The sequence below is a fragment of the Zootoca vivipara genome, chromosome 17 (genome assembly GCF_963506605.1).
Source record: "Zootoca vivipara chromosome 17, rZooViv1.1, whole genome shotgun sequence".
In the NCBI taxonomy this organism is placed as follows: domain Eukaryota; kingdom Metazoa; phylum Chordata; class Lepidosauria; order Squamata; family Lacertidae; genus Zootoca; species Zootoca vivipara.
In genome coordinates this window covers 5,002,326-5,028,822 of record NC_083292.1, presented here as the reverse complement: position 1 = coordinate 5,028,822, position 26,497 = coordinate 5,002,326, and the positions used below count along the sequence as shown (strand labels likewise).

At 42.1% G+C, this 26,497-nt stretch overlaps 1 protein-coding gene across 1 annotated transcript; it reads left to right on the top strand.

Annotated features, from left to right (window-relative positions):
• The first annotated feature begins 2,812 nt into the window (after nucleotides 1-2,812).
• Nucleotides 2,813-26,075, top strand: RHOF (ras homolog family member F, filopodia associated). The gene is made up of 5 exons (XM_035098988.2): nucleotides 2,813-10,404; nucleotides 15,401-15,488; nucleotides 19,877-19,986; nucleotides 22,134-22,268; nucleotides 22,566-26,075. Exons 1-5 carry the CDS (start codon nucleotides 10,231-10,233, stop codon nucleotides 22,728-22,730), a joined length of 672 nt encoding a protein of 223 aa, XP_034954879.1. The 5' UTR covers nucleotides 2,813-10,230; the 3' UTR covers nucleotides 22,731-26,075.
• The last annotated feature ends 422 nt before the right edge of the window (nucleotides 26,076-26,497 follow it).

Sequence of the window (26,497 nt, the reverse complement as noted above, 5' to 3'; positions counted from 1 at the left end):
GTGGGCGCAGCTGCGCGGCGGACCGGCCGGCCAGCGGGTGGGCGCAGCTCGCAGCGCCCTCCTGGTGGGCCGGCGCCGTGGTGCCCTGCGCCACCCAGCCTGGCCGTGGGGCCGGCCCTGCCTGCTTTAGAACAATTTCATCTTGTGACATATAAACAATAAATGAGGAAGTAGTGTGATCCAGATTGCTTAATGTAACACAGGAAACTTGGGCCCCTGCTCTTACATGCTTTATGATAGAGGCCACAGCTCATTTCCTGTGTGCTCTATTAACACTACCCTGGAACAAATGTATCTCATGTTGCTTAGTTATCATTGGAAGTAGCATATTGTAATACATGTATGTATTAAAACTATGATTTTAGGGCCTGACTGAAGATCTTAATTGTTAGGACCATTTCTTCTACTATTGGAATCATTGGAAGCCGATTCTAATACAGTAGTGACCCAAATTTGTGTATCCAATAGAAAAGATGTGGGAAATTCAGTTGAAGGAACCAGCTGGTATGGAAGAAAAATTATACTACTTGTATTGTTTGTATGATTTGTGCAACATTTGAATTTTCCTAATATGGGTTAATGATTGAATGGTGTTACTTTAACTAATGGAAGCCAGTGTGACATGATACAGGCAGCCCCCATTTACACACATTCAGAATGTGTGCAACCGTGTATTACGGCTGAGTGATATTGTATATCAATATATTGTCCAAAACTGGTTTGAAGTCCATATGATATCTGTTTCATAATTTTTGACCTGGCAATATATTGCAAATCATTGTGTGTGTGTTACAAATATCACAATCTGGGAAAAACTGTGAAGCCAGCCAATGCTGCTCTTGATTCCTACAGCCCCTGTTAACTCTTGCCAGCTCAGCTCCCCTCTGCCTCATGAAGGGGGCAGTGAATCACAAGAGCAGACACCTGCAAAAATCATGATGCATAAAAAACAGTGAAACCAGCCAATGCCTCTATATAGCTCCATCCTTATTTCAGGCATTGTGATACATATTGTGTTCAGCTGGTGATATATTGCAGTGTTGAAGACCAGATATCACCCAGCCCTACCATATATACATGCATCACACCGAACCTACAAGTGATCCAGAAATGTCATAAAAACAGATGTTTGCAGGCTTTTTCAATGCGTTTAAATTATGTGTGATTTCACTGACACGTGTGGTGCCTTGGTACATAACCTCCGTTTAAGCCGGGTGCTGCCTGTACTGACTCTGAATGAAAATAGCTGTAGCAACATAACCAAATGGGATTTCTACAGCTTCTTGTATTCTTCCCCCATTTTTCTAATAAAAATATTTTACCCTTGAATTGCCTCACAGACTTTGTTAAAGCTGACTCTATGGTTAGTCTCAAGTGGTATTAACTTTGATGCCTTTCCACTAACCCTATGGAGATGGTGAAATGGACTAGACTTTCAGCAGTGGACTCACGACTGCCCTACAGCTGCAAATTTAGAAGAACAGAATGGAAGAAAATCACATAAAAACTAGTCTCTCATGAACTATTATTTAGAATAGACCTGCTGGCTGTGTCAGTTATCTCCTTCATACATGTCATACATGTACAGTATAATAAACCTCCAATATATTTTGGTTACATGTAACACAACAGTGGAGCAATGCAAGTTGAATACCTGGAGTTTTAAGAGTTTGGCTTTGGGGTTCTTGTTTTGTTTTTTTACAAATCAGAAGGCCTTATGTACTTACGCTGCCTGTAAGCTGATGTGTGCCAAAATGTCCTGTTTCAATAGTACTGTAAGAGTAAAGAAGGGGGGTGAGGGTTATAAATATATTGTTATTGAAGGCTAGGTTTCTATTAGTTCTCATGATTATATGTGCAATATCATAATTCATACATTTATTCTAGATTGACACTAAGGGAAGTCCCCCCCCTCTATTTTAAATGAGATCTGGATTATACTGATGGGTTTTATTTATTATGAAGAAAGAGCAAATAAAACATTTAAAACTTATATTTTGCCAGTTTTGAAGACAAGTATTTTCCTCTGAAACCAACTACATACTACATACACAGGACTACATACTACATAGACAGTACCTGTAGGATTCTAGCCCCTATGCAGAACTCAAAATTGGAGCGCTTTAGGTTTTGTAACTAAAAGCCTATCTATAAAAATAGATTTGGGGGCTCTAAATTCCGATTCTAAGAACTTGTTCTGTTTCAAAAATCCAACACTATAGCTTCATGCTTTAGGAGTTGAAAAAACAATGACCAAATATTTTAAGGCAGATATTAGGAATCTTGCATTTATTTATTTCATACTTAAGTAAAAAAAATATTTCTGAAGGTTGCATCTATGCAGGCTGATGTCTGTGCTTGTTCTGGAAGTGATGCCACCGAGTTCACACTTAAGTGTACATATGACTGTAACCTCCTGAGTATTTTAAAATATCAGTCCTTTTAAAAATGCTTCTCAGAAATAAGGGTAAGTGAACACCATGAATTTGGTCTCCATATTACCAATATTGAATAAAAAGTGCAGCAGATTCACCAGCTGAAGTTTGCAAATTTCTTTATATATAAATGAAATGAGGTCAGCAGCTATAATGGTGGTGGGCTGTATTTGCTGAGGACCCAACATGAGTAAATGGCCCATTGCCTTACTAGCACCACAACTTTGCATGTAACGTGATACGGATCCAAGTGTTTAACTAGGACTGGGAGACCTGAGTTCAAACCCAGTCACTCTCTGCCTAAGCTTCCATACAGGGTTATGAGGATCAAAGGGGTGGTAGGCTCTGTCTTATACTTTTTCTCACAGGGTCTTAAAAGTGTAATACAGAGCCTACCACCTCTTTTATCCTCATAACCTGGTATGGAAGCTTTGACTGACCAGTGACTTGGCGAAGGTCACGTACTGAGCTTCACAGATGCATTGAGATTTGAACTCGGGTCTCCCAGTCCTAGTTGAACACTTTATTCATTTCACCATGCTGTCTGCAAAGCGAATGGTGGTTCTGGTAGAACAATGGGCCCTTTACCTGTGTCCTCAGCAAATTCCAGCCCACCACCACTATAGCAGTTTACCCCCTTAAATTTATAAGAAAGGAATGATACATGATAGTAATACTGTACTGTACTGGGAAAAAATTGCTTATGCCTATTCTAAATATTTCTCTATAAAAACTCCAATTGGTGAGGCAAAAGAGAAGTGTTACTCCTTTTACCTTCTATCTCTGCTGTTACTGGAATCCAAACGACATACTTATGTGTGCCAAATAGATTTTTGACAAATACTATAAGCTAGTTTTGGAACCCCCTGCACCCCAGCAAAAAAATCAACTGATTTGCATGCTGCTTGTGGAGCAGTTGTTCAAGAAAAACAGGTCTAAAGCCCCGTTGGAAAAGTACACAGTACTTTGGATTCTGGCCCTTTGCTCTTTCTGGATAATTAACATGCTCCTTTGCCCAGGTACTGCTTTTCTTTTTGCATTGATTTTACCTGTCAAAATAGACTACAGCTACCAGTATATGAGTTTGGGTGTTTTTCTTCAGATCTAGAAGGCCATCTAGTGGCACAATCAAGCAGAGAGAAGTATAAATTATATACCGGTACTTTACTAGAAAACCATGCAAGTCTGAACTTTTTAAATCAGATAAAATTTCAGGGTTTTAAAGAATGGCAGATTGCATGTAGAAGCGGAACATGCAAACCCCTAATGTTTTATCTGTTCTGGCACCTCTCAGGTGGGCACAATTGCCATTGTAAGAGAACAAGGGAGGTGTTCACTGTGAGTTCTGGCACCTCTCTTCCTAGAAAAATAGCACTGGAGTAAGTAACAAATCTTTTTTGAATCTGTGTGTAGGTATACAACCTGATATTCATACAGTTGCAATCAAAATTATTCAACCCCATTGCAAATTTGGTTTATTATCAAAATTTACAGACTTTCAGCTGTTTGCAATGAGCAAATCAAACAAAAGCAATTGAAATAGCTCAACACAATGGACGCTTCAAATGGTTTCCCCAAATTAAGCTGAAATTGCAACTTTACACTGATTTCTCCAGTCTCACTATTATTCAACCCCTTCATGGCAAGCATCTTTAGTACTTAGTAGATCAGCCTTTTGCTGCTATGACTGCTGCAAATGAAATGCATAGCCAGACAGCAGGTTCCGGCAGTGCTCATGAGGAATCTGAGCCCATTCCTCATGAGCATCGGCCTCTAGTTCACTAATATTCTTGGGTTTGCGTGCTGCAGCTGCCTTCTTCAAATCTCACCAGACATTTACTATGGGGTTCGAGTCAGGTGACTGTAATGGCCACTGTAGAATCTTCCAGGACTACTTCTGCAACCAAGCCTTGGTGGAATTTGAGGTATGCTTGGGATCATTGTCCTGTTGGAAGGTCCACGGGTGCCCAAGCTTCAGCGTTTCAACATTTCCTCCTAGGATTTCCGCCTTCCACACACTTCAAGTTTTCAGTGCCAAAGGATGCAAAGCAGCCCTAGAGCATCACTAAGTCACCACCATGCTTCACGGTAGGCAATGTTCTTTTCAACAAATGCTTCATTCTTCCTCCAGACATGGACTGATCCAAGGGGCCAAAAAGTTCCAATTTTGTTTCATCGTTTCACAGAACAAAGCTTCAAAAGTTCTGTGGCTTATTTATATGATTTTGAGCATACTGGAGCCAACTTTTCTTGTGCTTTTGGGTTAGTAGTGGTGAACGTCTTGGAGTGCAGGCATGGAAACCTGCATTTAGTATGTGCCTTACTGTGCTCACTGACACTTCAATGCCTGCTGCAACCAACTTTTGCTACAGCTCTTTTGCAGTCACTTGAGGATTTTTCCCAGCCTGCCTTCTCAGAAATCTGGTTGCTGCTGCAGATAGCTTCCTTTTTTGCCCCGTTCAGGTAGTGTAACCAGTTCCTTTAACTTTGAACTTGTGAATTATGCTTCCAACAGTGTCTACAGGAACATTGAGTGCCTTCACTATCTTTTGTATCCTGCTTCTTGTTTGTGAAGGGCAATGATCTCTTCTCTTACCTTCTTGGACCATTCTCTGTACTTAGCCTATTTCTAGCAGACAGCCAAATTTGACACTCGGCAAACCCCTAGCCAGCTTGGGTATTTCATGTGTTTCAGCTCACACACCTGGTGCAACTAAGTAAGCCCTTGATTAGTTGCATCAGGTGTGCTTGAGACAACAACTGTTATATTTGTGGTGTTGTGAGGGATTCTATTCATGGGGTTGAATAATAGTGGGAGTGGAGAGGCCGCTATAAGTTGCATTTTCAGTTGAATTTGGGGGAACCACTTGAAGCATCCGTTGTGTTGAGTATTTCAATTGCTTTTGTTTGATTTGATCATTGCAAACAGCTGAAAGTCCGTAAATTTTGATAATGAGATTTGCAATTGGGGTTGAAAAATGGCACTTGCAACTGTATAAGCAACACACAAGACTCTGGATTGTGGCTAGAATACCTTGGTGCTTGCATTTACAACCTTTGCTGTTAAATTGTTGTGATTCAGAGAACACATACCGTGTTTCTCCAAAAATAAGACACTGTCTTATATTTATTTTTCCTCAAAAAAACAACACGGTGGCTTATTTTCAGGGGATGTCTTTATTATTATTATTATTATGTATGGTACAGTTTAACCTACAAGGTTAAACTGCCTATCACTATGGCTTATTTTCGGGGTATGGCTTATTTTCAGAGAAACACGGTATCACTTATTCACAATGTATCTTCATCACATTGTGACTACAGCATCAAGTTAATAACATGATTAATTCAGCACTTTCAACACCAGTGATCAAAATGTCAATCTGCTGTCCCCATAAAATGCAGTATCAGTGGAGTCTGTTCATAAATAGAGCTGCCAGTGATGCGGAGTAAATAAAGTACAATACACATATATGAAGCCAGGCAGGGCTGAGTGAAGGGACACCTCTGCCCCATCCAAACTGCCTCTAGCACAGCAAACTGGGTGGCTAAATTGAATCTTTGCAGCTCAGAATTCACTTAATTCATCTAAGAAGACTCATTGGTATTTGATAGATGCAATCCCAGAAGAGCCCTTCCCTGGTGTGAGACTTGAAGGGAGGGCATATTTCTATGGTGCCATCCTATCAACCAAGCTTTCTTTAGACAAGTGATTAAATGCGTTCTCAGCAGTTGACTTTCAACAGTTTTCATAAATAGTTATATGAAAAATATAGACTTTTTAAGTTCCTCAATTCACCTAGGGTGCCTTTTTAATAAATTAAGCAGTTTTCAAATTGATAAAAAGGTTGCAGCTCCAATTCTGCCTAGTGAGTGATCCTCTAACTCAAAACCTCAATAGGAACATCAAAGAAAGTCAACCTTTAAATACTAAAATGCAAGCAATAACAAAAATTTCAAGAAAGCAAGGGAATGCAGAGGAGGGTTTGCACTGCCCGATCTTGAACTGTACTATGCAGCAGTAGGATTGGTGTGGTTGAGAGAATGGATTAAGTTTAATAGAACGGACATACTGGACTTGGAGGACCACAATAATAGATTCGGGTGCCATGCATACTTAATATACGAGAAAATAAAAGCACATAAGGGGTTCCTGAACCATGTAATAAGAAAATCATTGTTTAAAATTTGGTTGAAATATAAGGGGATATTAGAGCCTAAAATACCACTATGGACCTCTCCAATAGAAGCGATAACTGTGAAAAGAAAAAATATGAGAAGCGAATGGCCCACATACAGATTAGTATTAGAAATAAAAGGGAAACCATTACATTAAAAGTATGAAGAAATCAAAAAATATTTGACAGATTGGTTACAATATTTTCAATTAAATCAAAACTTCGGTATTGATTTGAAACAGGGGCTAGGAATAGAAACATCTAGATTTGAAAGTAATTTAATTATGGTAAAAAAGAAAAACATCTCATTAATGTATGACTATATTGGAGCGGGAGACGAAAGAAGAACAGACAAAAGCAGTCATGATAAAGTGGGCTCAAGATTTCGGCTATAACATCCAGATGGAGCAATGGGAGAGGTTATGGGTAGAGGACATAAAATTTACAGCCCGTTATAATTTACAAGAAAACAACATGAAAATGATTTATCATTGCCACCACACAACTAAAAAACTGGCAAGAATGTATTGGGGGGGGGGGGTAAGCCCTAGATGCTGGAGGTGCAAAAACAAAGAGGGGACATGCTACCATATGTGGTGGACCTGCCAAAAAATCAAAGGGTATTGGAATAACACCTATGAGGAGTTTTAAAAACTATTTAAAATAACGTTCAAAAAAAGGCCGGAAATGTTTCTATTGGTAAGTATATTACCACCTGAGATAAAGAAAGAAATAAGAACTCTATTAATGTATGGATTGACGGCCGCTAGAATTTTAGTGGCAAAGAATTGGAAAAACGAAAACCTACCAACAATTTCAGATTGGCAAATGCTAATGTTGGAATATTTGCAACTGGCAAAACTGACTGACTCAGTAAGAGGTTTATCAACACAAAAGGTATCAAGAGAATGGGTTATATACAAAAGTTACTTAAAATTATACTATCCAAACAACTCTTTGCTAGCAGAAATGGAATGATGTTTGCAAAAGTTAAGCTTGATAAGAACAAAAAAAATAGAAGGAAAGAAAAGACAACACAAAATCTAAACCTGTGGAACAAAGGAAGCAAAAATTGTATAATGAGATGGACGGTAAGTATTTAAGTAAAGTCAAAGTAACAGGAGAAATGTATATTCACTATGATTTATTCATCTTGCGACTGTTTATTTTTGCATTTGTCTGTGTTCGTTAAATTGTAATTTTAAATAATAAAGAATCTTTTTTTTAAAAAAAGAAAGGGAGTTCTAATTGGGTCTAAAGCCTGCTGGAACAGGTGAGTTTTGAATGCCTTCATACTGGGTACTAGCCTTCTTGGGTAGGAAAAAACCTCATGCATTCTGACCAACTGCATCCTGGAACTTATCAATTATTCAGTGGTTTAATAAAATTCAATTGCCTCAAAAACTGCATATATTGCAGAAACAGCATGTTAGAAATTCCTATACTGAGAAATGAGACAATGTACATTTGGGTTTTTCCTAGCACTAGTTTGGATCACAATTGTTTATGATCCCAACTACCCACCACATAGCTGAATAGGTTTCTAAGTGACCCCCTGTGGAAGTTTGAGTAACTACAGTATGGTTGGCACATTGTCAAAGTTATGTTACCTTCTGTTGCTGAATAAAAACATATTGACACATTGGTATTTTAATGGTGTGAACAAAAAGTGGCTAACACACACATGGAGAATGTAAATGTGCACAATTATTTTTACACTCTGTTGGGTGGTGCAGCTTCATAAGAAGTGTGATTCCTATTCCCCCCTACCCGCCTGCCTATTATTTCAGGAGTACAAGTCTGGACAGCTTCCAAAGGTAGCTGCCAACCAATGTTTCTGAAATCTGCAATTTGTGTTTTCAGAATTAGAGTCTATATTTCCTGTACCCATTACATAATATTTCAGTGTTAACAACTTCCCCTATTTATATTATTATCTCGAACAGTTAAGAGATTCAGAATATTTGGATTTGTGAGGAAGACTTCCAAAGGGGTAAAGTTAATTTTACAGAGAAACACATATGGGGATACTAAGTCCCTTGTATATCACCTCCCCAACTATGAACCTGTTTTCAAAACAAGCCTGGTGAGTGGTTCTCACAAATAAGCACAAAGAGATAGGCCCATCCTATTTTAATCCCAGATCCACTACCTTGTCACACTAAACAATGGATTTACTTGAGTTCATACATTTATAGACCACCTTTCTATGGAGCTCAAGGTGGCACACATGGGGTTTTCAAGTGGTCTCTCATGCAGACCTCGGGATCAGATCAAGCAAGGTGGAGTCACCAGTTACCTTAATTTAGATAAACATCTCTCTTGCAGCCATAGATAGACCTTAATGAAATTTATCTTAATCCTTGTTGAAAGCTAACTGCTAGTTGTCATCATTACATACTGTGGTCAAACAGTTCCACAAATTAAAATGATTTATAGATGGTACTCTGCACCAAGTAAACTAGCAAAGATGTATAGTCAGAATCATGTACATGTTGGAAATGTAAAGAAACAAAAGGTACATTTTACCATATGCAGTGGACTTGTAGAATAGCTAGGTGATTTGGGGAGAGGAGCCAAGAGATGAAAAAAAAAACCCCAAAGCTGTTCTCCTAGGGATAATTGGACCAGATGTACCAAAGAAGCAAAGGAATTTATTTCTGTATGCGACTACTGCAGTGAGAGTACTATATGCCCCCAAATGGTGGGATGAAGTACCTATAAAAGAGGGGTGACAGTTGAAATTTATGGAATATGCTGAATTAATAAACTTAACTAGTAAAATCAGAGAACAAGATGAGACAGCCTTCAAAAAGGATTGGGAAATGTTTGTAGGTTATTAAATATATTACTGTAAAGATGTTAAAACTCTGGTAGGTTTGGTGTAAGCTCAGCAGTTATTGTTATTCTGAGAATAAAATGGAGGAAAAAAAGTATAGCTTAATTATAATATGCAGCAGCAATAGGTAATTTTGAGGAAACCATGGAAGGGAAGTCGTTTACTAAGGAAACGTATATTGGAAAATGTTTCTAGACTACAGTAATTGTATTTTATGAAAAATTTAATTTTAAAAAAATTCCACAAGTTAGTTACCCTGAGCATGTTAAAAGTGCTGCCGCTAGTTAAAACAAATTCCACACATTTAATGGGCTTCCATGTATGTGGCCATACATTTTAAAGTGAAATGCCGCTTACCGCTCACCTCCATCTCTCCAAAGTCGCATTTACACAGTAAGCTCCTCGGGAGCGGAGACTTTTGCCTTGCTGGCGTTTTTTTCCTGTGCGCATTTGGGGCCGCAATGTCACACCACCAACAATAAAACTTTTTCCGTGTGTGTGTGTGTTTGGGGTTGCTGCTAATGTGTGTGTGTTTTTAGCGGCTGAGGCAAGAGCTGCGCTGAGGGAGAGGCCGCCTCGCAGAAGCGCCGCGGGCGCCGGCCGCATCCTTCGCCTCTTCCTCTGTCTTCTTAACCAGCAGGAAGGACGGCGGAGCCGGCTTCTGTCATTGCCGGGCTGAGGGAGGGAGCGAGGGACTCCGCCGGGCTGCCTTTCCCTTAGAGAAGCGCCCCTTCCCTCCCGCGCTTCTAAGGGGTGCGGCGTGAGAAGTCGGGGCCCCATGGCCGAAGGTAACGGCTCCGTGCCAGGCAGGGACTCTGAGGAAGGCGAGCGCCCGCCTGCGAAGGGTGGGAGGAAGAAGAAGAAGAAAGAGGTGAAGGTGGTGGTGGTGGGCGACGGGGGCTGCGGGAAAACATCCCTGCTCCTGGTCTTCGCTGAAGGCGCTTTCCCTGAGGTGAGTAGGGGGCCTCCCTCAACCAATCGCAGCCCGCTCGCTCTTCCCGCCTTTTCTCCCTGTCGGGTTCCAGAACTTTCCGCCAGAACCCCCCTACCCTCCACCCCCCCCCCCCCGCGAGAGAACCTTTTGGACCAGGCAGGTCTCGCCCACGGGGCCAATAGCAGGAAAAGTGAGAGGTGGAACCTTCCATAGGGTCTTGCGAGGGGGGAGGGCTACCTTACCCAGCTGCCCAAAGGCCAAAATGGATAGGCTGCAAGTTCACCGTTGGGCAAAGGGAGAGAGAGGGCATGTATTTGAATAAGTTAAAAAACCCAAAACCCAGCTTTTGTCATTTAGCAAAGTGAAAAAGCCGCCCTGAGAAGTGGGTGACTTAAGAGCAGAATGTATGACAAAATGTTCTAAGAAAAGGGAAGCAATAAATTCCACACACACCTCTTCTCTCCCCCCCCACTTCACCAACCAAAAATCTTGAGAGTTTAATAAAAAAAAAGTAAACACGTATATCCAATATTTATATTGCAATTAATATATTTCACCCTCAAAGGGGGTCACAAAAAAATAAAAAACCCACAACACCAAAAAAAGGGGTAGAGGGGAGAGAATAAAAGAGATTAGGAGACTGATTAAAAGTTGAGAATATCCACAATTCACCAGTCCAAACACCTGTGGAAAAAGAGAAAGTGGGCCCCTTCCCCACAAAAGCTGTGTAGCAGTAAGATCTTGCATTATTTGTTAGCGACAAATAAACTCCCTGTTCACTAGACCCTCCATCCCAACACAATTCAGGTAGATTGGAACAAGCATAGAGTTATTTATGCCCTTTCCAGTGCCAGCCCACCATACTTGTCAGCTTGGCTTGCTTGTGGCACCTGGTTAGATCCTGATGCCATTATAGATTGTGGCACAACGACACGGAGCTCCATAGTCCGCAAAGTGTTTTCTAGTCATCTCTTAAGTATTTCAGAGGTGTTTAGTTAGGACATCCGGATGTTTTCTAACGTAAGCAAGACTTCTTGAAGGCCTGGATCTCCATGGATCTGGTGGAGCCCGTTTTTTATTTTTATTTTATTGTTTATTAAATTTGTATACAGCCCATCGTCCATAGATGGCAGGTAATGGCATATTTTCAGCTGTTGGTAGAGAGGTCTGCACAGCAGGAATGCGAACGAGTGCATCTTTACATCCTTTTCACTCACAAGCGTCAATGGCCGTTGTGGAGCTTCATGGGAAGGTCTCTTCTATTAAGGAAAAATTAAGTTGCACAATTCAACAGACACCTATTCTGAACCATGTAGTTGTCATTGCACTCCACCTTTGTTCATGGCTACAGATGTCAGCATCATTCTACTCTTGAGATTGGGCCACTGGAAATAATGACCTTTCTTGTTCTGGTCCCCCAAATAAGGACGTGGTGGATTCTTTTTATACTTTTTAAGCTTGAGTCTGAAAGATGGCGGCCAGTGTTTTGTCATGGCAGCGGGAAGGTAAACGGCATTTCCATGTGCTGCTCTGGTTCTCCAGAAGTGGCTTAGTCATGCTGGCCACATGACCTGGAAGCTGTACGCCAGCTCCCTTGGCCAATAACGCGAGATGAGCGCCGCAACCCCAGAGTCGGTCACAACTGGACCTAATGGTCAGGGGTCCCTTTACTTTTATCTTTTACTGCATAAAGTGCCATGGATGTCATCCATTTACAACGACACCTTTTGCATCTCTGAGACGTGTCACCTTTCTTTGAACAATCTCAACAGCACTTGCAATGGCAAATACGAAAAAGAATCTACGTGATACTAAAATGCTCTATTTTTAAAAAAACACTTCCTGCACCAAGTTTCTTTAGCTGGGCAATTCCTTCTAATGTTACAAACATTTCCACATCCTATGCATTCACTCTGAAAGAGTGGGTCTTCTTACTGCAGATGGATTCTTAAATGACTAAACGGCTTTTCTGGGTTCTCTTTTGTTGCTTCTGCAGACATGTGCAGCAACTGCTTCTAAAGTTTCCTGGAGTAGATGTTACTTTCACCAGGTCACTTTCTCAAGTTGTATTTTCTCCCTGTCCTGGGTTTTGATCAACTGGTTGCCTTCCCATCTTTATGGCTTTGTGGCTTGGTTGCCTACCTTAATCTTACACTCTACTTCAATCTCTGAGGTGCTTTTAATCTTTTTTTGTAAATACGGTATATTTTTTATCTCATTTTATAATGTATATAAAGCAGAGAGAATGTTCATAACATTCATTTTTTAAAAAACTAAAAGCCCCAAATGTAACCTTTCCATCACCCATATTTGTTGAGTTGGCTTTTGAAGGCTTGTTTCAGATGGGGAAATCCCTTAAACATAGCAGTTAAATAGCTTGTGTTAGGGCAGTTAGTATATCAGCCTTTGACAACCTCTTGTTCTATCTGCCCCATGAAAAACAGCTGGAGAGTACACGGTTGGCAAAAGCTATTGCATATGATGGCAGACAGAATTGCAGCTTTCAGTATAAGTTGGGGGTTTTCCGCTAGAATTGGTCTCAAGAAGCTCAACTCATATCTAAACCACATAGTGGCAGGATGTGCAGATGACGTCCTTCCTGTCATAGCTTTAGCTGTTAGCACATTTGAAGGTTAGAGTTGCGTACAGGCGTTACAGTAATTTTCAGATGTCACAAAACCCTTCCCAGAACTGCTGGCCCATCCCGAGGACATACTGTGCCAGTTTGCATACATAAAAACTGTAATTGTTTTTGCAATAAATATGTCACTATTGCACAATTTAGTAGGTTGACGGAGGTAGTGATACCCACTCCCGTTGGTACAGCTAGCTTAGAATAGTAATTTGAAGTCCAAAATTCACTCCATCAGCAAATACCCAGAAATTCTTGCTATGTGTCTTTCACAAAATGCAATGAAGGCTGCAACCCAATAGAAAAACTTCTCAGGCCTATTGAATCCAATGAAATTTAGTCACAAGTAAATCTGCTTAGCAATCTTTTCCAACCCAATCCCCTCCAGATATTTTGGCAAATGTCAGAGTGGTAAAAAGATCAGATGGGAACAATAGGTGAATGAGGATAAAAATCCTGGGGGCCATAAAGTGTGTGAAGGAGGTTATGCTGAATTCTCAGCTTATTTATTTCTTATAGTATACCCCACCTTTCCTCCCAAAGGAGCCCAGGGCAGCAAACAACAAGTGATAGGACAAAAACATTAAAAACAATTCCAGTGCAGAGGCAGACTGAGAAAGATCTCAACAACTGTGGTTGGTCTAATTACGGCTGGAGTGGGGGAGGCGGCCTATAGGAAGGAAGTTGAGCAGTTGGTGGAGTGGTGCAGGGAAAACAATCTATTCCTTAATTTAAAGAAAACAAAAAGAAAAGTGAGATTTAATTGTAGATTTTAGGAAATGCGAATTGAATATTCAACCACTTAATATCAAGGGGAAGTGTGTGGAAGAGGTCTCGGTGTTTTGATTTCTGGGAATGGAGTTGAGAGATGATCTAACATGGGGAGCAAATATAGTGGTACCTCGGTTTATGAACACAATTGGTTCCGGAAGTCTGTTCATAAACTGAAGTGTTCATAAACTGAAGCAAACTTTCCCATTGAAAGTAATGGAAAGTGAATTAATCCGTTCCAGGCGGTCCACAGAGTACTTAAACTGAAGTGTTCATAAACTGAAGCGAACTTTCCCATTGAAAGTAATGGAAAGTGGATTAATCCGTTCCAGACGGGTCCACGGAGTACTCAACCTGAAGCGTACTTAACCCAAAGCATGGGTGTAATTGGTTCCGGAAGTCTGTTCATAAACTGAAGCGTTCATAAACTGAAGCGAACTTTCCCATTGAAAGTAATGGAAAGTGAATTAAAGTGGCATTCAGAAACCAAAAATTCATAAACCGAGGTGTTCGTAAACCGAGGTTCCACTGTAGCAAAGATCTGATGAAGAGAGCACAGCAGAGGCTATACTTTCTGAGAATAAAGATTATCGTATCGTAAAACTTGAGTCTTATTGAAACAGGAAATTCTTCAGTAGGTGCTGAAACAACTGAGACAGTGTGTGTCTAATATTCAAGGGGAGGGAATTCCAAAGGGCAGGTGCCACAACACTAAAGGCTCAGTTCCTACATTATGTGGAATTGACCTCTTGATTAGACGGTATCTGCAGAACAGTGATCAATAAGGTATGTAAAGCTGAGATTAAAGAGGCAGAACCAGTGTGCCATGCTATGGCCTGTAGCCAAGGCTTATGCCAAATAAAGGACGAGGAACGCCATGCGGGATGCAGACTTGCTTAGCCCCTGTGCATGTGTGGCTCTATTTTGTCCATAGGAAGCAGCCACCTCTGTCTCCCCTTTGAGGGCATGCTCCTCTGCCAAACTTCTTGTTCTCCCTGCAGGCCAACTGGAGAAAGCTGCTGTTTGTTTTGGCAGGAGGGGTACTTTGGTCCAGAAATCTGCTCCAAGAGTGACACTGAGGCTCTGTTGAGAAAAAAGACACGTGCAGCGTATTATTTTCAGAAACTCAGTTACCATGGTTTAAAGATCTGGATGAGATTCTTTTTTTCTCACAGGCCCATATAAGTTTAGCACGAACAGTTGGGCCTCGTGAGTATTCAAGGTCCCCAACCCTAATCTGCAGGTTGCCATCTGATTGGATTTTATTCTGATCTGCAATAGCTTCTGATCTGATTTTAAGATGTACAGTATTTTAATTGATTGCCTTATTGATTGCCAATTGATTAATTGATTGCCTTATTTTATGTTAATGTGTTATACATTTGATGTTAACCGCTTTGAGCCTGGTTTTTTGGCCAGGGAGAGCGGGGTATAATAAAAATAATAAAATTATTATTATTTATGATTTATTATTATTAGTTACTTTTGCAAAAAAAAGAAGAAGGAAAATGTGAACTTTAAAGTACCTTGCTCAATAAGCTAAGCAGGGACAGGTTTGTGCAGAACATCACAATATTTACCAACAGCACTGTGCTTCCCTTTCATTGACAGCAATACACTCCTTCAGTATTTGAGAAATACACCACCAGCATCACTCTGGGCAAAAAAGAAGTGGTCCTACACTTGTACGACACTGCAGGTAATCTCACTCTCCCCCCCCCCCCCAATGCATGTATCAGCAACATCAATATTTCCTGCTGTGGGTGAAAAAGAGATCGAGAAAGGGCTAGTGAGAGATGATGCCTAGGAAAACCAACGGGGTTCTCAGTGTCACTGAGAATTTCCTTCGTGCAAAGCCTTTGAGGCTGCCCACGTTCCAGTGGTCATCCTATGTAAAAATCATGAAGCGCCACACCTTAATCTTTGAGTGCTGCTGGCATGCACTGGATCTGCACTTTTTACTGTGCAGTGTACAAACTTGAATTTTATGGGCTCTGGGGAGACCCTGTGTAATATAATGCAAGTCCATGAGGCTCTGTTTTACGGTAATTCTTCCGGATCCAGCTTCTTCTGGACCCAGACCCCATGGAAAGGGAGAATGAGTGGGGCATATGTGTGCTAATAATCTAGGACTGTCACAAACAACTCTGTGCCAGGCTTACCAAGATCTCTGGCCTATGTGTCAAGCTTTATCTCTCCTCACCATCATCTTTGCACCGCTTGCTGCTGTGAGGCCAATGACCTAAAGTGGTGGAGTGGGGAGTTGCTGCTGCACGCAGAGTCTGCTTCTATTCAACTTATAACCTGATCTACTGGGCAGATTACCTGGGGCTTGGTGCAGCCTAGGATGCCATGCATAGCCTCTAAAAGCAAGCAGATCGCATCAAGGAAAAGCCCCATGAGCTCTCTGCCTCTCACTGCTAACATTGGCATTTTGTACAGCTCTATTCTGAGTGCTCAAAGAGCTTTGCTTTTTCTCAGTAATCCTTTCAATAGCCCTGCCAAGTATTTTCATACTTGCAAATGAGAGAACTGAGGCAGAGAGGCAGTGGCTTCCCAAAGGCCACCTAATGAGCTCCACAAAAGGAACGACTGCTGCAGACTGCATGCATAGAGAGGTGGACAGAAGCATTTTTAGTAACACCTAACAAATGGCACAAGTGGAACTGTGGTCTAAACCACAGAGCCTAGGGCTTGCTGATCAGAAGGTCGGCGGTTCGAATCCCTGTGACGGGGGTGAGCTCCCGTTGCTTGGTCTCAGCTCCTGCCAACCTAGCAGTTCGAAAGCATGTCAAAGTGCAAGTATATAAATGGGTACTGCTCCAAGCGGGAAGGTAAATGGCGTTTCCGTGTGCTGCTCTGGTTTGCCAGAAGCGGCTTTGTCATGCTGGCCACATGACCTGGAAGCTGTATGCCGGCTCCCTTGGTGCCAAGATGAGCGCCGCAACCCCAGAGTCAGTCATGACTGGACCTAATGGTCAGGTGTACCTTTACCTTTAACAAATGACACCTTTAAGGCCGCTTTCGCAGTGTTTGCCAATAGCTGGAAGGATGGTCTTGACCAGGCATCCCCAAACTTCGGCCCTCCAGATGTTTTGGACTGCAAATCCCATCATCCCTGACCAATGGTCCTGTTAGCTGGGGATCATGGGAGTTGTAGGCCAAAACATCTGGAGGGCCGCAGTTTGGGGATGCCTGGTCTTGACCAATCTCCTCTCTCCTGAAATGAGAGCCTTCTCCCACTTGGTGTCCACTGGCTATGGCTTATTGGGCTTGTAGACCAAACCACCTGGAGGACACCAGGTTGGGAAAGGCTGTGCTATGCTATTTACCTCGGTGATATTTTAGAGTTGTGTAATTTTCACAGATTACATGTTTATATCGTCTGACCTTTGCTTTCCTGCTGACTAAGCTAATACAGCATGGTATGGCAGACATGACTTGGGGCTTAATCAAGGTGGAAATAAAAGCTCTGTGCTATGTGCATATCTGAAAATCAAGAAAGGCAAAGTATTAGTCACAGGAGTGGGGGAAAGCGAACGAGCAAGTGCTTTGCTTTGCTTGATTTATGTTGCTGGAATTCCCCATCCCCACTTCAATTATTATGCAAAGGTCTGGAATGGGGAGGACAAGAAAAGAGAAGAGGCATGAGGGAACTATTTATGTTCTCTTCTTGTCTCTTGGTTGACTCTGCAGGGCAATTTGTGGGTCATGTGGAGACAGCTACTCACCTACTCACTTTTGGAGGGTGAGAACTACCTTCAGGCAACCAGGCAAAGGGAACTTCAGAAAAGCTGGTTCTAAGCAGAGGATGTGGAAAATGTGGCCTTTCAGGGGTTGCTGTACTCCAGCTTCCACCATTTCTTATCATTGGGGGTGATAGGACTTGTAGTCTCATCTCATCTGGAAGGCTACAGCTTCCCCATCCCTCACCTTAAATCCCCAAATGACTAACCCAAATGCACATGGGCACTGATGCAATTCTGCCTGTATTTTGTGCATACTGTTGTTCCATGGAAAGACTCAGCAGTGGATGCAACCCCCCCCTTTTTTTGATTTGCAACTTTCAGATCTTCACAGGAACACAAAGGAAATAACATACCTGGTGAAGGTTTTCCCCTCCCCTCCTTTAGTTGCTTTGATTAAGATTTCACTGTCTGGAAATCTTAGGATAGCCTCACCTGAGGAGCACAGCATCCAACACAACACATACAGCTTCTAAGGTGCTACTGGAAGGAATTTTATTTTGTTTTGTTTCGACTATGGCAGACCAACACAGCTACCTACCTGTAGCTTCAATTTATACAGTAATTTGCCACTGTCAGTGGCTGGCCAAAGGAAGTTGTCTTCTGTGTTTGACATCACAGTGATACCACAACATGTTAAATCATTTAGGGCAGCTAAGGAATAACTACATGAGGCAGTTACCTCCTAGTTTCCCCCAGGATCTAGGGGCTCTTTGGGCAGCATTTTTAGCCTACCATAAAGGGCAGCTTAGTAAAGAATACAATTTATTTGTATTTTGACTCCATTCAAGAAAGAAGAGTTAACTTTTACTCATTCAAGTTTTGAGTAGGCTACATCCACCTTAAGTCCGTTGAAATATTCATTGTTACCCCTAGGGAACCCAGGGAACTGTAGTTTTCTGAAGATTACATCTTACAGATTGAGGTTGAATCCTGACAAGACAGAAGTACTGTTTTGGGGGGACAGAGGGCAGGCGGGTGTGGGGGACTTCCTGGTCCTGAATGGGATAACTGTGCCCCGGAAGGACCAGGTGCGCAGCCTGGGAGTATTTTGGACTCGCAGCTGTCCATGGAGGCACAGGTCAATTCTGTATCCAGGGCAGCTGTTTATCGGCTCCATCTGGTACGCAGGCTGAGACCCTACCTGCCCGCAGACTGTCTCACCAGAGTGGTGCATGCTCTAGTTATCTCCCGCTTGGACTACTGCAATGTGCTCTACGTGGGGCTACCTTTGAAGGTAACCCGGAAACTGCAATTAATCCAGAATGCAGCAGCTAGACTGGTGACTGGGAGCGGCCACCGAGACCACATAACACCGGTCCTAAGAGACATACATTGACTCCCAGTACGTTTCCGAGCACAATTCAAAGTGTTGGTGCTGACCTTTAAAGCCCTAAACGGCCTCGGTCCTGTATACCTGAAGGAGTGTCTCCACCCCCATCGTTCAGCCTGGACACTGAGATCCAGCGCCGAGGGCCTTCTGGCAGTTCCCTCACTGCAAGAAGCAAAGCTACAGGGAACCAGGCAAAGGGCCTTCTCGGTAGTGGCGCCCGCCCTGTGGAACGCCCTCCCATCGGAGGTCAAGGAGATAAACAACTACCTGACATTTAGAAAACACCTAAAGGCAGCCCTGTTTAGGGAAGTTTTTAATCTGTGATATTTTAATGTATTTTGTTACTTGGTGGACGCCGCCCAGAGTGGCCGGGGAAACCTAGCCAGATGGGCGGGGTATAAATAATAATAATACAGCTCTGTAACACTCCACCCATTCACTACAAACGACATTCCCAGGATATACTTGAGTCAGTTAATCTGGTTTAGGAACACAAGAGAAGCCTTTCTGGGTCAGGCCGATGGCCCATCTAATCCAGCATCCTGTTACCACTGTGGCCAACCTGATGCCTCTGGGAAGCCTGCAAGTGGGACACGAGAACAGGGCTCTCCAACCACCTCCAGTACTAGAGGTAGTACGCAGCCACTGTGACTAGCCGATATTGATTGCTTTACCTGCCATGCATTTCTATCACCTTAAGTTTGTAAAGTCCCAATTGCTCATTTTCAGGTTTATTTATTTTATTTAAACAGTTTTTTATACAGCTTAACTACAATAGTCTCCAAACGGTTTGCAAAGAAAAACAAAATTTGGTTAAAACTATATAATCAAACTATAATTAAAATGCCTGCTGGAATAAAATAAAAATAGGTGGTGCGAGTTCAGTAGGTGAAGATCAGTGGCAAAAGCCACAGGGAGGATTATAGATGCCGTTTCCTGCTTTATGATATTTCTTACTATCCCTTAGAGAAAGTTCAAAAAGAGCTATTTACTTCCCCTCTCTTTCAGGGCAGGAGGATTATGATCGCCTACGGCCACTTTCATACCAGAGTACCAATGTGGTCTTAATATGCTATGATGTCATGAACCCTACTAGCTTTGATAATGTATTAATTAAGGTAAGATACCTTTGTTATAGATGGTTCTGCAGTTAGTCATTTTGCTACTTGCTTTTTTAAAAAAAAAATATTAAAGATTTCTTAGTTTACAAAAGTATGTGCAATGTCTTTTTCCCAGTTGCTTTTTCTACGGATCATTTTCATTTGATGAGAGACATTAGTGTTACATTAGGAAGAAAAGGTGGAAAGAGGGGGAGGGGGAAATGGTGAGTGGGGTGGGGTCGGGTGGCAATGCTTCTGTTCTTCTACTTAGTGTATGTGTGGAGTTTTATGTCAGCGTCATTTGTGTGGGTTCTTTTACTATTTGCTTGTTATATTTCCTTGGTGGTGAGGGAGGTTGGAGGTGGCTTAGGGTGGTTGTCTTTGGTTGGCTGTAGTGAATTTGTTTGTGTGTGAGAATGGGGTGGATTTAGCGCACCACCTTTATGAGGGAGTGCATTTCACTGTCAAACAGCTCTTATCATCAGAAGTTTCGTGCTGATGTTCAGTCAGAATCTCTTTTCTTGTAACTTGAAGCCATTGGTTTGGGCAGATGGGGCTCCTCAACCTGGGAAGGTAGCCCATCTAGAAGCAAAACTCTGTCTAAATTTGTCTAAATTTATCTGGCAGGGGGGAAAACCTAGAATTAAGTGTAAGATATTAACTGACTCGAAAGATAGAGGGGGTTTTTCCCTGCCAGATTTAAAGATTTATTATGAAGCAGCGGCCTTTTGCTGGCTGGAAGAATGGTTCATGCTGGAAAATACGGATGTGTTATATTTGGAAGGTTTTGACAATGTATTTGGATGGCATGCATATTTATGGTATGATAAAATTAAGGTACACAAAGGCTTTAAGACTCATATAATTAGGAAATCATTGTTTAATGTTTGGATGAGATATAAGACTTAATTAGAAAGAAAAGCACCCAAATGGATTTCACCATTGGAGGCTGAGGCCCATAAAATAGGTGGTTGAAATATAAAGATATTTTGCTGGAAGGAGACCAATTAAAGATAAAGTTATATGAACAGTTGAAAGATAAGGTTGACGATTGGTTTCAATATTATCAGATTAATGAAGTGTTTAAAATGGATAGGAAAAATGGTTTTCAATCAGAAAAATCCAAGTTAGAAATGGAATTGTTAGAGTCGAAAACAAAGAATCTTTCTAAAATGTATAATTTATTCTTGGAGTGGCACACGAAAGATGAACAAGTGAAATCTGTGATGTGATGATTACCGTAATTGGGCGAAGGATGTGGGGCATAATATTATGTTGGAGGATTGGGAGAGGTTGTGGAAAAAGACTATTAAGTTTACAGCATGTAATGTATTGAAAGAAAATATGATGAAAATGATGTATAGGTGGTATTTAACACCGGTTAAATTAGCAAAAATTTATCACACACATGATAATAAATGCTGGAAATGTAAAGTAGTGGAAGGAACCTTTTACCATATGTGGTGGACTTGCCCCATAGTAAGACTTCTGGGAAAAGATTTATAATGAGCTGAAGAAAGTGCTGAAAAACACATTTATTAAGAAACCAGAAGCCTTCTTACTGGGTATAGTCGGAAAAGAAATTCCTAAAGATGATGTTACATTTTTTCTGTATGCCACAACAGCAGCAAGAATATTGATAGCTAAGAAATGGAAAACACAAGAGGTACCAACCGTGGGAGAATGGCAGATGAAAATGATGGACTATATGGAACTGGCTGAACTGACCGGGAAAATCTGTGACCAGGGAGAAGAGATGGTAGAAGAAGATTGGAAGAAGTTTAAAGTTTATTTAAAGAAATATAGTAAAAATTGTTAGTATGAATTGATTTGGAAGTGGATAGAAACTGTAGATTTAGAAGATAGTTTATATTGCTAAAGATGATTGAAAATGAACTGCAGACAGGGGGGACTCAAGGAAGTCACCCCAAAATGTGAAGAAAAGTTTAAGATTTGAGAAAGGTATAGTTTTTGTATGTGTGTTGTTTATGTATGTTCATTGCGTATTGATGTTGTTGTTGTTTTTTGTTTTTGTTTATGTATGTTCTCCTTGAACATTTGCCTTCTCTCCGTGTCTCATGGCTCAGTATCAGAAATGTTTCCATCTCTATTTACAGTTTTGTTTGTCACATCTAGCGGTTTAAACACTTTGATCTCTCTGCCAGTGGTCCCATGAGGTGAACCATTTCTGCCGTGGAATCCCCATAGTACTTGTGGGCTGCAAAACAGACCTTCGGAAGGACAAAGAACAGCTACGGAAACTCCGCTCAGTTCAGCAGGAGCCAATCACTTATATTCAGGTAAATACAGCTCTGTAAACTAGATCCCAAACCTGCAGGCTATATATATATGTGTGTGAGAGAGAGAGTGTGTAATCTCCTTGGTGTTTACAGCAGTAGAAATCGTAACATTTGCAGCCAGTAAGCACCAAACAAAAACAGTTCTACAACTAGGCAAATATGCAATAAGCAGACACACAAACTCCCTATTTGTTATTAACATAAAACTCAAGTTAAAATAATGCATATTTCTTATTCTGGTTGCTTACCTTCGGCCTGACTATTTCCTGAAATTCTTTTGTTACTATTCCCTTTCAGGGTGAAGAAGCTTGTCGCCGGATAAACGCAGACATTTACCTCGAGTGCTCTGCCAAGTTTCGTGAAAATGTTGAGGATGTTTTTAGAGAAACAGCTAACATTGCACTGAATGCTATCAAAAAGGCAAAGCGTCAGACAAAATCGAGGCCATGTGCCATATTATGATGTTATCTGGTATTTTCAGACTACAGAAAACAAGACTGTTTCTTCAGTATTTTAAACCCTTCCCCCTCACCTTTTAAATTGACTGTTCCTGTCTCTTTACTTGGATATTAATGAGAAAATCAACTTGTTTTCATGCTGTAAGTTCTTCTTCATGTTACACCTTCTCTTCTGAAGGTTGAGCTTTTAGCTAACTGTGGAACGAGCTCTTCTGTATATAGATTCTGGAAGAAATTTCCAGGGTGTTTCAAATGTACTTGTAGAGGAGCAATTAAGGTAAGGTATTTAAGTCCAACTTTTTGCCATTTTTAAATACACAAGTTCTTGCTTGCTTTAAAATAAAGCAACCAAACAAAAACAAACTAGAAATAATGGGCTGTAGCCGTAAAAGTTCTACTCTGCACAGACCTACTGAAACTAATGGACACATGTTAGTCATGTGAATTAACTTCAATAGAACTAACAATGGCTACAACTCAGTCTTTGCTCGGATAAAACAGCTGTAACATTTGCAGTAGAAAACAGTTCATTTTCTGTCCTTTTTGTGGTGGCAACATTAAAGGCACTGTGTTATTTTCAGTGGCCGCAACCTTACCTTGTGGCATACTGGGAACCCTTCAGAAGCTGTAGCAAGATTCCAGCTATCATAGAACCAATGTGGTTATGTAACAGATTACTCAGGTCCAGTGAATGGTCTAGGACTGGCATGGAGAGCCCGTGGTTCATCCCAAGTGTCATTAGATTCCACCCAGCCAATATGGCCAGGGATGCTGGAAGCTGCACGCCAGCAACATCTAGAAGGCTGTTGGTCTGCTAAGCAGCTGTGGATCTGCATAGGACCTTCTGCAATCCACCTTCTGTAAACCATAAATACCGATTTTTGAAATTGCTTTTGTTTATTTCACTTTGTACTGAATATCTACCTCAAAATTTGCCCTTCTAAAAATACAGCGCTGCCGTAAGTTGAAAGCCAATTCAGATTCTTCACTCTCCCTTGGTTTCCTTCTTTTAAAAAAATTTTTAACTGGAATATGAAATGGGGTTTTATACAGTGTACCAACATATAGTTGTATTAATCTGAAAGGCTGGTGGTGATGGGGAGAAGAAATGAGTAAAGCTGTGGCAGGTGCGTCCCGGTATTGATACCCTGGTATTGTGCCAGAGGGCAAAAGTCGGCCTCAGGTTATACTGTGTGGAGGGAAGAGTTCGTTAAAAGATTTCAGTCAGCAGAATTCAGCTAATTATATCTAGCAGGCATGAAAGAACACGGAATATTTAGGCTTCTTGCAATAGAGAATGTTGCTTTTGGAGCAAAAAGTTGTCAGAAGCTTCTCAGCAAAAGGCATAGCAAAATATTTTCCTGAACCAGCCTTTGGTTGAAGGGGTTTCCAGGATTTTGTCTCTGATGCTGCTTTCACCTGTCATTTCCAGAATGCCAACACCTAAGTGAAATATTTTTGCCACTGCATCCTATTTTGCTTTCATGGTACCCTCAAACACTCCTGTGGCCATGACGGATCTCCCACTCCACGTGTGAACATCATTAATACAGAGCTCCTTGGGAAACCAAAATAATTGAAAGGGGCAGGAACATCGGAAGCTGCCTTCAACCAAGGCAGGCCCTGGAGCCATCTGGGCTCAGTATTGTTGACACTGACTGGTAGCAGCTCTCCAGATTCCAGGCAAGGTTTTTTCCCATCCCTACCTGGAGATGCCAGGGGTTGACCGTGAGGCCTTCTATATGCAAAGTAGGCGAGCTGACCACTTGTCACGAGCTTCTGAAATTAGGCCAAGGACCACAAGTTCCCTACATGTGCAGACCACTCAAGCCCCTAAACGTTTCCTATCAGACTGTTCTGTCAGTATTCTCCCCTCTCCAACTACTACGCACCAGACACAGGCAATGGGCTCCTTAACCCACCACCTAGAAAAGAAGCGGCTCTTTGGTGGAGTTGATTCCCTTGGGATGTGGAGGGGCCATCACCATCCTGTGGGCCTCCAGAAGTTGTGGACTCCAGCTCCCATAAGCCCCAGCCAGCATGATCAGTGGCCAGGTCTCATGGGAGCAGTAATAGGCAGAGAGGGCCATAGCTTTGCCACTCCTGCCTTTGAACAGCCACTCCCATAATGGGAGCCATGAAACAGCCGCATGGGAGAGAGTAGATTGGGTGCAAGGGCCTCTGTAAAGCCACAGAGAGAGTTAACAAACCTGGTCAGTGCCTCTGCCCTGTGTGGGACTGAACCAAGCCAATGCTGCTGGCTCACTGATCAAAAGATGCCTCCCATTAAAAACACTGCCAACAACAGCAGCAGCAACGCTGAAAAAAAGAATCTGATATACTGCAGATTCTATTTCCTGAGAAAATGTCAGCTCTTCTACTGACCTGCTTCTTCTCCCCCACCTCCATCTACCTGCCTGTTATTTAACCAGTGGCTTCTCATCCTGTCCACTGAGGGTACACTTTGCCCCTACCAACCTAGCCACAAGCCCCTAAATGCACGCCAGCAGCTCCTTTGGACTTTCCCCCTTGCGACTTGCTTTCTTAATCACACGACCTTCCAAGTGGTCTGTTCTCAATGGTTTGGCACTTTTGCAAAATGAACAAGGAGCCATGGAAGCACTAAGCTGTCACCGTTCGCCTTGCAACCCTTTTGCCACACCCACACAGCCAGCATTAAAATGCATTTTAAACTAAGGATATATACAGAGCCAGCCCTTGCTGCTCGATGATAAGATGGCGCCCTCTTCCCCATCCCACATACAGAAGCCGAACGGACTCCAGCTTTGGCCTCACTCTGCTTCACGGCAGAGCCAGCACTGCATGTATATAGTTTGATGACGTATCACAAACTGAGACGGTGAGGGGAAAGAATTGAGGCACCTCCTCTTTATTTGCCACCTTTTCTTCTTCCTCCCCCTTTCTCAACAGATCTGAATGCTGAAAATGAAACATTCATTCAACTTTCATGCCAACAACGCTAATGACAAATTATGGTATCATCCACTGGATTTCAATCAAGTTTTCTTCCTATGTCTAGCCTAGCTGGAATAGGTTACAGTGAAGAGTACCCCCCCACACACACACACGTGCCCCCATAACAGATGCGCCCACTGAAAACATTTTCAGTTGGTTGCAAGTGAAGAACGGGAACTGGAGCTTCCGCAAAAGAAGCACTTCTCCCCAGCCGGGGGGGGGGGGGGGCTTATGGCCCTTCTGATCATAGCTGCCAAGTCTCCTGTTTTCCCCGGGAAATCCCCGTTTTTCCAGCTGTTCCTAGCTGAAAAAAACGGATTTTTTTGTTTTTCCCCAGTTTATTCTGGCGTGGCAGCCATTTTGGAACTGGGCGGAGCATGCTCAGAAGCGACTTTTGATGCTGCTCTGCCCAGTTCCAAAATGGTTGCAGTGCGACTTCTGGCACGGTGGCCATTTTGGAACTGGGCAAAGCAGCATCAAAAGTCACTTCTGAGCATGCTCCGCCCAGTTCCAAAATCGCAGCAGCGCTACTTCCATTCTGCTATTTCCGGCCCGGTCCCTTATTTCTCTGACAGCAACTTGGCAGGTATGCTTCTGATGTAAGTGGACATCCTGTTCCATCACCCCTGACCACTGGGTACAATGGGTGGGGCAGGTGGGAGTGGGGGATCCAACAACAGATTGGCTCCCCCTTCCCTTCAGACTTCACCAACCTGATGCCCTCTAGCTCTTGTTGGACTACAACTCCCATCAACCACAGCCAGGCTCACCAAAGGCCAGGGATAGTGGGGAGTG

Excerpts from the sequence above, each read along its gene's own strand:
- RHOF (XM_035098988.2), top strand. The coding sequence starts at position 10,231 with ATGGCCGAAGGTAACGGCTCCGTGCCAGGCAGGGACTCTGAGGAAGGC. Across the intron at positions 10,405-15,400 it reads CTGAAGGCGCTTTCCCTGAG|CAATACACTCCTTCAGTATT; the intron begins GTGAGTAGGGGG and ends TTTCATTGACAG. Across the intron at positions 19,987-22,133 it reads TTGATAATGTATTAATTAAG|TGGTCCCATGAGGTGAACCA; the intron begins GTAAGATACCTT and ends TCTCTCTGCCAG.